Genomic DNA, 14,316 nt, shown 5'->3' with positions numbered 1-14,316 from the left:
GGGAGGAGTCCCCTTGCATGATTCATCTTCACGAGGAGGAGAGCCAAACAACAGTAAGAATCTTTAGTCCTTTTGTCAATGGTTTTTCAATACAGATGTAGGGAGTTTTCAGTTGTAAGATCCAACTGTAGCCCATTGGTATTGATGTGTCTCCTCTTTCAGGAGGAGCATAACAATTTCTGTAGAAGAGCAACTCTTCATACTAATTAAATGTCCTTCTCCTGTATGGTGATTCATACAGTCACAGAGGGTTTATGCTACACCTGTTCAAATATTATATTACAATATGGAACACAGATATTACAAGTAAGATTAGTGCACACAGCAACTTACAGGTATTCAATAGAATCTAAACCATTTCTCAGTATTAACTAAGGCTGTGTGTCTGTCACAGAGGTCATGGAAGTCATGGATTTCATGACTTTCCATGACCTCCATGACTTCTTCAGCTGCTGGTGCTGGCTCAGGGACTGCCTAGCTGGGCAGCCCTTGGGCCAGCAGCAGCAGTTTGGGTGTGTGGGATGGGGCTCAGGGCTGGGGCAAGGGGTTGGTATACGGGGCGGTGCTTACCTGGGGGTGGGGGCACCCCAGCTCCCACCGGTATGTCCCTGCAGCTCCTAGGTGGAGGGGCCAGAGGACCTGCAGGCAATGCCCCTGAAGCTCCCATTGGCTGTAGTTCCTGGCCAATGGGAGCTGATGAGTCAGCGTATGTGGGAGTAGCAGCCCTTGTCCACCCCTCCTGCTAGGAGCTGCAGGGACACGTAGAGTTGGGTAGGGAGACTGCGAGCCCCGCCAACCCTTCCCCTCCCAGTAGAGGTCCCAGGCCATGTGCTGTGGCTCGCCCCTCCCCCACATAGCACCAGCCGGGTCACAGGCCACCACCCCAGCACCTGCAACCCCCCAATATTCAGCTGAGATATGGGGACATTGGCATGAGCTGGTACCTGCCTGCCAGTGTCGTACATATCTTGCCTTTTCATTTTTCACAGAGAGAGAACATTTTAGGAAGCCTAGTTAGCATATGTTGATGGCTGGATTGGGCATGTTGTGTGGCCCCTCAGTGAGGATGTATACCTTTGTGTTGGTCATCTCTAAGAGGAGTTCTGTGCACCTTTCTTGATAGATCGTCCCCAAGGAGGGTATGCCATGTGTTGCGTTTGTGCACAAAGAACAAACATACTTTGTCAGAATTACCTTTATTTCTGAATAGAGACACAAGGTGGAAGAGGTAATATCTTTTATTGGACCAGCTTCTGTTGGTGAGAGAGTTAAGCTTCTTTTTTTACTTTATTTCAGATTGGCGGAACATCAAAATAAGAAAGAATAAACATTAAATGTCCGTGAGACAGCACAGTGTTTGTGTGTCTCCTCTGACAATCTTACTAAATTGAACACAAAATGGCTGCCAGACTCCATAGATAGCAGTCTTTAGAGAGTCAAAGCTACAAATGCACAGAAAACAAATGTCTTCATTACATAGCTAAATACTCCACAACAGTCTCTCTCTTTCTCTCTCCCACACACACACCTCAGCAGTTCTATTTCTAAAGGAAGACGCCATCTCTTTTCCACCACCCTTGTCCTGGGAATAACTGCTCTAACTCTGGGCTGGTCTACACTGGAGGTTGGGAACGATCTAAGATACACAACTTCAGCTACGTGAATAGCATAGCTGAAATTGAAGTATCTTAAATTGAGTTACCTACCGTCCTCACGGCGCGGGATCGACGTCCACGGCTCCCCCTGTAGACTCCGCTACCACCGTTCGCGTTGGTGGAGTTCCAGAGTTGACAGGAGCGCATTTGGGGATCGATATATCGCATCTAGATGAGACGCGATATATCGATCCCCGAGAAATCGATTGCTACCTGCCGATACAGCTGGTAGTGAAGACATACCCTTGTATATGACATTTGACCTTCTCATGCCCTCAAGACAGAGGAAGGACAGTAGCTGACTTCATTTCTCAGTCCAGCTGTTGCCCTGGTTAAGTGCTTAAAGTCCATATCTCTCTTGGGCTGCCTTGTTGGTGGTATCCAAGAGTCCACATATGCCTTTGAATCACACAGAGATATGTAAAAAGAAACAGCCATGAGTCCTTGTAAAAGATGATACCAGACATGCTAAACCTTCAAAGGAAGGCTTACCAGTAGTTGAAAGTGGAGAACATAGACCTGGGTGAGAAGTAGGAAGGTGCTGCAGAAGTGGATGGGAAAGAGACTTTTCTGAACCCTTCAAAATGGACCTTGCTCTAATTGCTATTCTCAGATACCTCCCAGCTAATCTCCCACCAAATTTTACATCTATGTTAAACAGTAAAATATCACAACCGAGACAGCAGGTGCCAGTCTAAATCCTAAAATGGCAAGCAAAAACAGATGCTGTAGCACTAAATTACCTTTTCCTCCCACTAATATCACCTAATCCTGACCTGTACTAACATTCATTTCAAACTCTTATCAATAGAATTTACTTCTAATCCTGTATGTCATCTGCACTTGTGATGTAGTCAGCTGTTACAGCACTTATTTTATCCATCCCCACATGGAGAATGACGGGTATAGGAAGTGGGCTAATGGTTGCAACATCTATAACCTTCTCTAAGGGGCAAACCTAGCTCCTTCTTCCGTGGCTACAGAGGGCAGTCTGGCTGTAGAATCAATGTGGTTCTGCTGTGCAGGAAAGGTGAGGACAAGACCTGGGAATGGCACAGCCTTCCTGTAGCATCAAGCTCAATGTCAGGTGGGCTTCCTGCATTTTGGTGTGCAGGAGGTGTTTGGGAGCAGATTGAAGCCAGTTCAGGGAGAGGCTCATGGATCCCCTGATGCTCTCCCATTCTCTTATGGAGGAGAATAGTGCAGAACATCAGAGGCTATTTCACTACCAGTACATTTATCCTCCTGTTAAAATACTTTTAGGTGGTGCTGTGGCCTGAGTTTTCCCACAAGTCAGCCCCAAATTGACTAATATTACTAAATGACAGAATCTCAGGCTAAGCAACTAAAATGAGAAAGCAGAAATACAAGAGCAATGGAATCAGAGGAGTAAAATGTGCGTGTGATAATTGTTCATGTTCTTATCAGTTTCTTTAGCAGACTGAATTGAGACTCAAGAATGGAGTTTTCACAGGTCTTTCTGCCATCACAATTAATCATCTTGCCTCAGGCACTAAAGACCCTGCCATGAGTCTAATGTTTTTGTTTGTTGTTCTTAGCTCATTCAGCTCAGTTTATTAAATGGGTTAAGTGAAGACTGTTCAGGGGCAAATTTTTGACTAATTACATATTTTTAAAAACGTATATGATTTTAATCACTCCTCACATTAGTGAAATGACAGACTAAGCATTTTTATTTCTTTAATTAAATTAATACTGCCTTATTCAGGGAGATCTTAAAATCAAAATACCTTTTAATTAGAAATATGTAGGAATTAATCTACCTAATTATAAATATCACCCTTTATTTTAAGACAGACTGAAAGTTTCAAAAATGAATAGTGATTCTGTTTGCCTCATTTGTTGAGTGTTCAACTTAGAACATCTTAAAGAGGACTGATTTTCAGTATGGTGCTTCTCACTTTTTTAAAGTGAGGCGCACCACATTGAAAATCAGACCCTTTTAGAGTATTCCAAGTTAACATTCAAACATTGAGGTACCCAAATTCTCTAGTCACTTTTGAAACCCTTGGCTTATACATCTTGCCTGAGAAAAGATGAAAATCACACTATATTGAGAGACACAAGATGGGTGAGGTAATATCTTCCCGCAGCTCCCATTGGCCAGGAACAGTGAACCGTGGCCGTTCTCTGGGATCTGCAGGCGGCCGTGCAAATGTAACAAATGGTCTGGCAGCCTGATAGGCCACAGGTTGCCCCTCCCTGCTCTAGATAGTCCTAGTCCTGCACTGTTATAATTGCCTACATGTTTGTTTAACTCATTTGGCTATTCAATATTATACACTTTTCTTTACTCATTTAATGCCTGATTATGGACCACTGTAATCAACAGGAGATTTACCATTAACTTAAATAGATACTGGATCACTTCCTTACCCATCACATTTCCCATTCTACTTGTGTGAAGCAACTGCAGGTTTCAGAAGTTTAACCAACACACACACACACTTAACACCACAGAAATTCCTCCCACTGATCCCACTAAAATAGGATATTAAATGACAACAGTCTCTATAAATTCAGTCCATTCTTATCATTGATTTCCATTGCTTAATGTAGTGTTACTTAAGACTTGCATGCTGATATTCAGAGGCACTGACCATCCACAGCTCCGATTATTTTCATTTAATTTTTTGGGTGTTCTGCACTTCTGAAAATCAGCTCCCTTGCCCCTAAGTCTTCAAACATTCTAAAAAGTTTTGGATGGACAACTCCTATTAAAATCAGTGGCAGTATTTCAGCAATCTGCACCACTCTCTGAAAATGTACTGTGCTCCTTAACCTAATAAAAGGGTAAATCTTTTAATTAAATACATGTTTAGATAACCAAATAAATAGTAATATCTGTAATCTGCTTTGCTTGCTTTTGTTTTGTGCCATTCTTATTAGGATCTTATATATAGATATGTTTAAAAACATGAGGGAAAGTCAAACTCTTGGTTTTTTAAGTCCAATGACTGAATATTGTGTTGTGTCCATTAAACTTTACAAAAAACATCGCAACCATGACTTGAAAGAATCAAACTCTCTTTGTGAGAGAAGTGCCATTGGTAAATGGTAGCAATCAAGTCCATGCATTATTTATGTTATCATTAGCTTTCTCAAAAGTAGTCCTAGAGTGTCTGGCTTGAGGGTTTGATGTTTGCATCTGTAGAAAAAGTTAATTTTTAGAAATAGTACAAACAGGTTCAGACTAAAGCAAGTATTTGCAACATATGAGTAAGTCAGGGTAATTTTCATAATTGATCTACTTCCAGTCTACTCTGTACTGTCATCTTAGATATCTTTCTTATCCATGCAACCAGAACTTCGAGTAGCGACTCTACAGTTAAGGCTAATTGGTGAGCTAATGCTGTGACAACATTTCAAGATGAAATGCCTTCCAGGGTTTCTATTTTGTGGAATGTTAATTTCCCCTTCCTTCTGAAGGATCTGATCTGAAACCAGTGGGAATCTTCCCACTGACTTCAATGGGTTTTGAATTAGGCCCAAAGTGGTAAATTCAGGCAGAGGTGAAAGTAATACTAAATTCTTACCAGTACGGGGGCCGGCCTTGAGTGAAAGGGGGAGGGAATTGAGGGGGTCAGTCTCCCCCAGCCATCCCATCCACACTGCCTGTCCCTGACTACCCAGGGCTCCAGCGGCAATTAAAAAGAGTCCAGGGCTTGGGTCCTCAGGCCCTTTTAAATCACTGGCCCTGGGGCAGTTGCCCCTTTTGCCCCCCCATCGGTGGCTGGGGGGGCCAAAGGGGCAATGACGTTAAATGCCTCCCCCTTCGGCAAAAGGGGAAGCAATGTTAAAGCAGCAGCAACGTGGGCTGCGTACGGGCCAGTACCAGCTTCTTACTGGTATGCCGTACTGGCCCGTACCAGCCCACTTTCACCCCTGAAGTTAAGTATTCTGTAGATAATAGTGGGCATCTGCAAATACAATACTGCATATTGAATCCCCAGATTAGTATGGCGTATGGCTGCACATATCAAATATGAAAGCAGATGAATATTTTGTTGTTCATTTACTTGACTAATAGAAACATTTGCTACTGTTCTGGAAAATTAGCTTTAAAATGGTGTTCACTGTGCCACAGTTTGTCAACAATTAATCTAACAGTCAATGAACAGAACTTCATGCTAATAACTCAGGTATTTCCTGTAGCTCCTGTCTTACTCATACTGTAATATGATAAATTAAAAATCTGCAAACTGATATTGATTATTCTCTACAGAATAAAGTATAAACAAATCTGATGTCCTCATACATAGCTTCATATTTTATAAATAACTTTATATTGTATGTTGCATCAGATCATACCACAAGTCTTCCAGTCAACGTTTGTCTATTCATCCATCTGAACCATTCTGTAATAATACAAATAACTTGCACTTTACCCCTCCTCTCCTTTCCAATAAATAAATTGAGACACCCAAAGTCAGAAAACAGTTGTGATAATTAAGGCCAGCATGACTTATTTAAGGTAGGAGAGCAAATCTGTGGCAGAGGCAGGAAAGTAGCCCAATCTTAGTTCTGTGCATAACTAAAGCCAATCAACAGTTCAAAAATCATGAAAATGACAATGTTTTTTAAGTTATTTTAGTATCGTTGGATTTTGAAATTGACCATTTATCCAAAATATTTGATTTTTTTAAATCAAAATGGTTATCAACATATTTTATATACAATAGAACCTCAGAGTTAAGAACACCATGGGAATTGAGGTTGTTCTTATCTCTGAAATGTTCATAACTTCGAACAAAATGTTATGGTTCTTTCAAAAGTTTACAACTGAACATTGACTTAATACAGCTTTGACACTTTAATATGCAGGAGAAAATGCTGCTTTCCTTTTTTTTTTTTTTTTAATTAGTTTACATTTAACACAGTCCTGTACTGTATTCCCCTCGCCCCCGATCTCTGCTGCTGCCTGATTGCGTACTTCTGGTTCCAAATGACGTGTGCAGTTGACTGGTCAGTTTGTAACTCTGGTGTTTGTAACTCTTAGGTTCTACTGTACCAAATTTAAACAAAAAATGATAAACTTTTTGCAGGAAATGAAAAATGTTGATAGTATCAGCAATTATGGGTAAAAAGTGTCTTCCTGTGCAGCATGGGGCATGGGTCATTTGAATGTTTAAACTAGCGTAAATGGTGGATTCTCTGTAACTTGAAGTCTTTAAATCATGATTTGAGGACTTCAGTAACTCAGCCAGAGGAGCGGGTGCATGAGGTTCTGTGACCTGCAATGTGCAGGACGTCAGACTAGATGATCATGATGGTCTCTTCTGGCATTAAAATCTTTTTTGAAAAGCTATTTTTCCAATGAAAATTTTTTTCATTTGAATTTTTTTGTCCACTTCTGGCTTTAACCTCTAATCCTTACTGCCAGATGCTGGGATGGCCTGACTCAATAATTGTTCTGTTTTGTTCATTCCCTTTAAAGCATCTTGCATTGGCTGCTGTCAGAAGACAGGGTACTAGGCTAGATGGACCATTCATTTGACATAGTATGAACATTTTTATTCTCTTCCCCTCTTTCTCTTTGTATATTTCTTCTGTGCATGCACATAAAAGCTATGCTCATACCCACCATAATGTGTTTCATAATAGTGATTCTTTGTCTCCTGACACAACTCTGCAAAGGAACAAAATGCCAGTGTAGCTAAATGACAAAATAAAGGTTCAACTGTTAGTTGCGCAAAACTGTTAATTACCTAGAGCTGCAGTGCACAAAAGATGTACTCTGAAGAATTTCATCACCTTGTATAATAATAATACAGAATAATGTACAGAATACCATTGGGGTTTTAGGACATAAGAATGTGATTGTCTGGTTTGGAGTTCCTGCTCTGTCTTAACACAGGAAAGTGTGTAAACATTCACTTTAGGTGTAGAGAGAAACTAGTTGGCAAAATGAGACTTATCGTCAGACCTCCAAATTTTCCCCTGATCACAGTTAAACAGCATTCATCAGATCAGTTTATCTTCTTTCTCTTTGGGTTATTTCTTATGTTTTTGAATAAGCAAGAAATCAGCAAACAGATTTCTCTGTAATCCAGGACCTCTGAATGTACAAGAATCTTTGCTTTTTCCCAAATTGTAACATAGCGCTCAATTCACCGCCAATTGTGCTGTCTTCTGCCAGTGTAAGCCAAGGTGCACAGCTTGTGGTGAGGAGGAGGAAGTCTCGTTGTAAAGGCCTTGCAATCTGAAAAGTGACAAAGCTGTAGTGGACCAGTGCAACAGAGAAGTGGAAGACAGAATACTGGGGGATAAAAAGGGCTGTGCAGGGCATTGTATCCTGGTCAGTGCTAGCTGGTGTGTGTGTGTGTGTGACCGCTGTGCACCTTTTAGCAGGGGGTGAGAGTAGGGTATTTGGCTGGCTGGCTAAATAAAGGGAACAGTGCTTTATGGCTGGTGGGAAAGAGCGAGGGGAGTGAAAACTGCTGCAAAAAGAGTCAGTGTGGTCTAGGGTGACCAGATAGCAAGTGTGAAAAATCGGAACAGTGTGGGGGGTAATAGGCACCTATATAAGAAAAAGCCCCAAATATCGGGATTGTCCTTATAAAATCAGGACCTCTGGTCACCCTAGCGTTGTCGTTGACTCATCACTTAGGAATGCCGGGTTTAAAAGAGGTGGATCTGCGCCTGAAGCCTCCCGTTTTACATGGACCAGGACAGATGCAGGACCCACCTTCCCTCCCCTTTTAGATGGTAAAATACCAGTTTTGGTCAACACCTACTGTGGGCATTATGCTAGCCTTCCCTTGTTTAAGGCGGGCTGGGAAGGAATTTTGCCCTTACCACCATATTGGCTTGGGTGCAGTTGAGATTTTCTTCACCTTCCCCACAGCAGGTTCAGGTGGGCTCTGTTCATGCATGGTGGGCAGTAGACCATATGTCGCAACTCATTCTTTAAATGTAGGGCAGATGTCCAGTGCAGATACTCCACAGGAAAGGTATACAGTGACCGGATAAATGGCTTGGAAAATGACATAAAAAGAGGTGTTCATTAAAGGAACAAACAGGGGGTTGGTTGGGGACTTCTATGATTGGTATGCAAGGAGACAACCCCCCATTCTTATAGCTCACCTTAACCTTCTTGCGCGGTGGGGGGGGGTGGTGGTAAAGTCCCAGCAATGGATTTGCTGGAGGCGAAAAAAGGGGGAGCTGGTAAAAGCCTCCTGGGTAATTACAGCATAAACATGAGGTTACCTGCTGTCATAATATAATTCCCAATTCTGAACCTTAGCCTCCAAAATATGGGTACTAGTATGAATTCCCCTAAGCTTAATTACCTGCTTAGATCTGATAAGCTGCCACCAATCAGGAATTCGAGTGCCTGATACACTCTGGTCCCCCCATAACCTTCCCTGGGGACCCTCAAGACCCAGACCCCCTGGATCTTAACACAAGGAAAGTAAACCCCTTTCCTCACTGTTGCCTTTGTCAGCCTTCCCCTCCCTGGGTTACCCTGGAAGATTACTGTGATTCAAACTTCTTGAATCACAACACAGAGAAATTAGGTCTCCTGGACAGAGAGACAGATTCAAGCTCCGTGAATCTAAAACAAAGGGATTCCACCCTTCGTCTCCCTTCTCCTTCCCTGTTAAGTACAGACTCAATTCCCTTGAGTCTCAACAAGGGGAAAAATCAGACAGGTCTTAAAAGCAAAACTTTTAATAAAAGAAAAAAAGAATAAAGAAAATCACTGTAAATTCAAGATGGAATATTACAGGGTCTGTCAGCTTCTAGAGACTGGAGAAAAAGCCCCCCCCCCCCCCAGCAAAATACAATTTAAAATACTTCCAGCAAACTACACATTTGCAAATACAGAAACAATCAAAAGACTATAACCGCCTATCTTACTAAATTACTCACTATAAAAGACTGTAGCAGGGAGATTGGCAAGAAAACTGGTTGCCCGTCTAGTCCCTTCCAGGACCCAGAGAGAACAAAGCAAAACCCCAAAAACACAAACAAAGGCTTCCCTCCACTGAGATTTGAAAGTATCTTGTCTCCTGATTGGTCCCCTGGTCATGTGTTTGGTTCCCTGTTTGTTAACCCTTTACAGGTAAAAGAGACATTAACCCTTAACTATCTGTTTGTGATACCTGCACAGTACACTTATCTGCCAGTTAATCCGAGACATTTAATAATAAAGTTGCAGCCTGATTAAACCCATGTCAAATGTCTCCTGTCCTTCTTTCGGCATAGCCAGACAATAAGCAAAGCAGTTAGAGATGTGCTGATTCTATGTATGCTTGGCAGTCTCTGCTGGCAAGGTTACTATGGAGCTCCTGGAAGAAAGTAAAGCTGCCCTTTCCCAGCATAGTTCCTGGGGTAGACCAACAGTGGTAAAAATACATGTCCTCCCTCCTTAACCCCCACCTCCACCCCTAAGAGTCCATCCCACACCTGAGGCTATAGCTGGTTTCTCTGGTTAAATTTGCATCCCCCTGTGCCAGCTGGGGTGAATCTAGCCCACAGTGTGCCAATATACATTTCATTGTTCTTGGACTTTTATTTCTAGTCTAACCACTTGTCGTCTGAGGGAAACATTATGAATAATTAGGGTTACCTTTCTGTATCATAATATTCCAGACCGCTGAACAAAAAGACTCTGCTCTGTACTATCCATGGCATGGATTCACCTCCTTTAGAGAGTAATTGTCTGTGCTAAGCCCACGTGGAAGCACGGAAGCTTTGTCCCATCGAGTCTTTCCAGAGACCATTTTCCTTTTATAAGGGTCAGCCCTGCACGGTGTTGAGTAGGGCTGGCTGGAAAACAGTTCCATTTTGCAAAAATATTTGAAATTTGTCTTTGTTCTGATGTGGAACAAAACCAAGACCTTTCAAACTTTTTTGTGAAAAAATGAGTGTACCTGTAGCCAATAACCCAATGGTTAGGGTGATCATCTAGCATGTAGGAGACCAGGGTTCAAATCCCTACATTGCCTCGTTTGTTTTGGTTCGAACACAATGGAAATTTTCAACAGAAAAAGTTTTTTGCCAAAAAAATTTGGACCTGCTCTAGTGCTGATTGCCTTCAAATCCCATTGACTTCAAAGGGAGTTAAGCCCGCACAGCACCTTAGAGGATGAGGCCTATTATTCTCCTTTGCCCCCTTTTGAGCAGTTGCATGTATAGTGAATCGTTAGCTAGGGAAATAATAGTACATTTATTGGAAGGCTGCCATAAATAGCTTTCCTCATGCTGGCATAATATAATACACTACACTTTCTGGTTCCAACTGAAGATGCAACCTCCACACTAGACTTCACCAGCATGGAGAGCTGCCATACCACCGCATGGACCAGCTTCATTGTTTCTTGTTTTTTAGTTTGATAGTAGATTTTGATTGTATCAGCTCTGGCTAGTGATTATGCTTTGTTTGTTAAAATAAGCAGCTTAGCTCTTGAATCTTAATCAAACCCTGTTCACTATTTTCTTATTGTGATCCCTGTTGATTTTTTTTTCCTCCTGTGAAACCAACAAAGAGATAGTGTTTTATTTCAGTTTGTGAAACTCATCATATTTTCCAGACTTTCCATTTCACGCTGTTTGGATTTTATTAAGATCTCTTTACACAGGAGCTGAATGCCAGCTATTTGATGCCCTAAGGGAACCAAAATGTTGTTGCGTTAATGTCTCAAATCTCTTGAGACATTTCATTTGTACCAGAAGCTCCCTGGAGACTTATGGCTAAATACATAAAAATATTTTCAAAGTTTACAGAAAGATCTTAGTCTTCAGTAGAATTTAATACAATTTTTTTTTATTTTTACCTTCAAATTGGCTGATTGAATTAATGCCAACCTTGCTAGTAACCCTCTACTGCTCCTTGTATAAACTGATCGAATCTTTTTGGTTAGCTGGTTTTTGTTTTGGAAGTGTGGTGATAAATATAGTATATTATAGTGAGTTTGGACTTTCTAAAGAGTGTGACTCTTTTTTTTTTTTCTTTTCAACTGCACATCTCTATTGACTGTTAGCAAATATTTGCACCAAAAATCTGTCCTCCATGATTCCTCCCCTGCACATCCCTTGAAACAATTTTTGGAGATTGATCTTAACTGTTCTTGAGCACTTCCAGGAAAAACTGCTGAACTGATGCTCACCTGATGTTTTATGTAAAGATCAGTCTCGATGTCATCAAAGGGCCCAGTTGATCAGTTTAAGCCTCTTCATGAAATTTAATACAATAATCCAGTACAGAAATAAGATTAAGGACTGCAGGAGGTGTTATTAATATTAAAGTTGGTCAGAAATTTTCAAAATTCAAAATTTCAAGGAATTTTGTGTCAAATTTTTGACAAAAAAGGATAAAAAAGTATGAAAGTTACATTAAAGTTAGTCAAAAAAGTGCAACTTTCATATAATTTTTATCCTTTTTTGTCAAATTTTGACACAAAATTCCTTGAAATTTTGAAAATTTTTGACCAGCTTTAATGAATATGCCTAGTCTGGAAGGAGGATTTATTCATGGATGTTTATTAAAGCAGGGTAAATAAGCTCATTATGTAGAATTAGAATTGTTTTTATTAATGTAAAAGCAACTTTTAAGATTTTTATAAGAAAAATCAATAAAACTATAGGAATTTTTAAAAGGCCAAGATTTTGGAAAGTGACTAGTTATTTTGGATGCCTTGATTTTTCATTGCTAGACATGAAACACTTGGAAAGATTCAGAAGGTGGGTGCTATGCCCTTTATGAAAAATTAGGCCCCTTAAAGGTATCTCAAGTGGGTCATCAAAAAATGGAGACGCACAAAATCACTAGTCACTTTTCAAAATCTTTGTCTTATAAATTTAACAGAAATTATTGAGCAGTTGAAAACATTTGTTTACTAATGGCAAAGAAAATCAAATATTTTCCTATCTCAAATGATACCAAAACTCTTGATTGTTAATACTGAACCAAATTAACAACCCGATTTCAACTCAGCCTCTAAAATTGCACACACAATTATGTATGTGCTGATTTTTGCATGCTCAAACCACCCAGTGTACTGACTACTCAAATTATCTGAGCAAATGCCATTTGCGTGCATAAATGTAGAGTTTATGGGGGCTTATGCAATATTGCAGGGGCAAAGTTGCAGGTCGTTTGGAAACTAGGGCCCTAAATGTCTCCTTCACATAGTTCTTCCTCTTGAACAAATATTCATTTTAACCTCCTGCCCTTGAATGTTTATTCACATTTAAAAATCTTTCTAGCTCAGTTTTTCATCTTATCTACCTCTCTTCTTCCTCCATGTATTGTCGTGGGAGTCCTGAGAGAAAGACAGCACAATACTTACCTTCGCAAAGGAAGAAAATATTATTTTATTTATATTGTGATTTGCATTATTTTAATCTAATTGTATAATACAAATAATATTCACAATACAGAACGTATTCATACTGAATGGCTTCTGTAATCATCAGACTAGTTGTAGAAGCTGCCTAGTGCAAATATACTCCAACAATCTGAATATTATCTCTTAAACCCTTTAAGGCTTGCTCTCAATACAGCCTCTTTCCAGTGATAGACCGCAATGGCATTTCTGAAGTGCCAATGTGCTGTTAAAATATCAGCACAATGGAGGCACGATGTACCTTGTACATTTAGCCTTAATGAAGTGGTTAAGCGAATTAAATTTAATTGCCTAGTCACCAGTACAGACATCTGAAACAATGCCATAAATAGTTGACTGCATTACTAAAAGTTTCTTATTTTATTATAAAGACTCCTCTCATTCAGTTCAGATTATTTTGACTGGATGACTAAAATTGAATCTGAAGAAGTGAGGTTTTTTACCCAGGAAAGCTTATGCCCAAATAAATCTGTTAGTCTTTAAGGTGCCACCGGAGTCCTTGTTTTTTGTGTGGATACAGCTACCCCCTAAAAATTGAATCTAAAGGCTACATTCACATAGTTCTGCACACACATGTCTCTCAGAATACATTTCTTTGCTGGTAGAAGTAATCATGCAGAGGTTCAAAATGCCACAAATTTAGCTATGAAAATTGAGACATCCTTTCCAACAGCAGGGTGAGCACATGAATTATAGAGGTCAGCGCATTAATTTTTAACTGTTATAAAACAAGTACTCACTTTTTTTTTCATTTTTCCCACTCCCTAAATCTTATCCCAGGATGTGTGACACAGGTGAAGGACTGTTCACCTTTCAGACAAGGGAAGGAGAGATGATCTATCAGAAAGTCCATTCTGCAACACTGGCGATAGCTGAGCAACATGAAAGACTAATGATGGAGATGGAGCAAAAGGCACGGGTAAGATCTTTCCTCCAGTATTTTAAAAAATTCCATCGGTGAAGTGAAGGGTTATGATGATTGCAGAGTACAGCTCCATCTAGTTATGCCAAAATGGTGTGGTTTTTAAAACAAAACAAAACAAAACCAACCGCTCCCAACAACTTTGATTTTTTTTTTAATGATGATAATATACAAAATAAAGAAATAATCCATCAAGCTGGATGGAGCAAATTCAATGAGTGTATGAAAAAAAACAACAGAAGGTAATTTTCAACTACATCCTGGAATTTTGGAATGATGGTTACATAGTCCTACTTGCTTCTTTGTATGTGTGGCAAAGCATGCAGCAGCGCACTGCACACACTGGAATATGGAGAACAGACTC

At 40.3% G+C, this 14,316-nt stretch overlaps 1 protein-coding gene across 2 annotated transcripts in view; it reads left to right on the top strand.

Moving 5' to 3' along the window:
• The window catches only part of DOK6 (docking protein 6), a 439,614-nt gene that overhangs the window by 314,306 nt on the left and 110,992 nt on the right, over positions 1-14,316 (top strand). For both annotated transcript variants that reach the window (XM_050938848.1, XM_050938847.1), the window contains one exon: positions 13,811-13,949. In XM_050938848.1, coding sequence (XP_050794805.1) covers positions 13,811-13,949 — 139 coding nt within the window. The remainder of the gene's footprint in view (positions 1-13,810; positions 13,950-14,316) is intronic.

This window comes from Gopherus flavomarginatus, chromosome 2 (assembly GCF_025201925.1).
Source record: "Gopherus flavomarginatus isolate rGopFla2 chromosome 2, rGopFla2.mat.asm, whole genome shotgun sequence".
Lineage (NCBI taxonomy): Eukaryota > Metazoa > Chordata > Testudines > Testudinidae > Gopherus > Gopherus flavomarginatus.
Note: the sequence above shows the minus strand (reverse complement) of the source record. Positions and strands in the feature narration are given on the sequence as shown.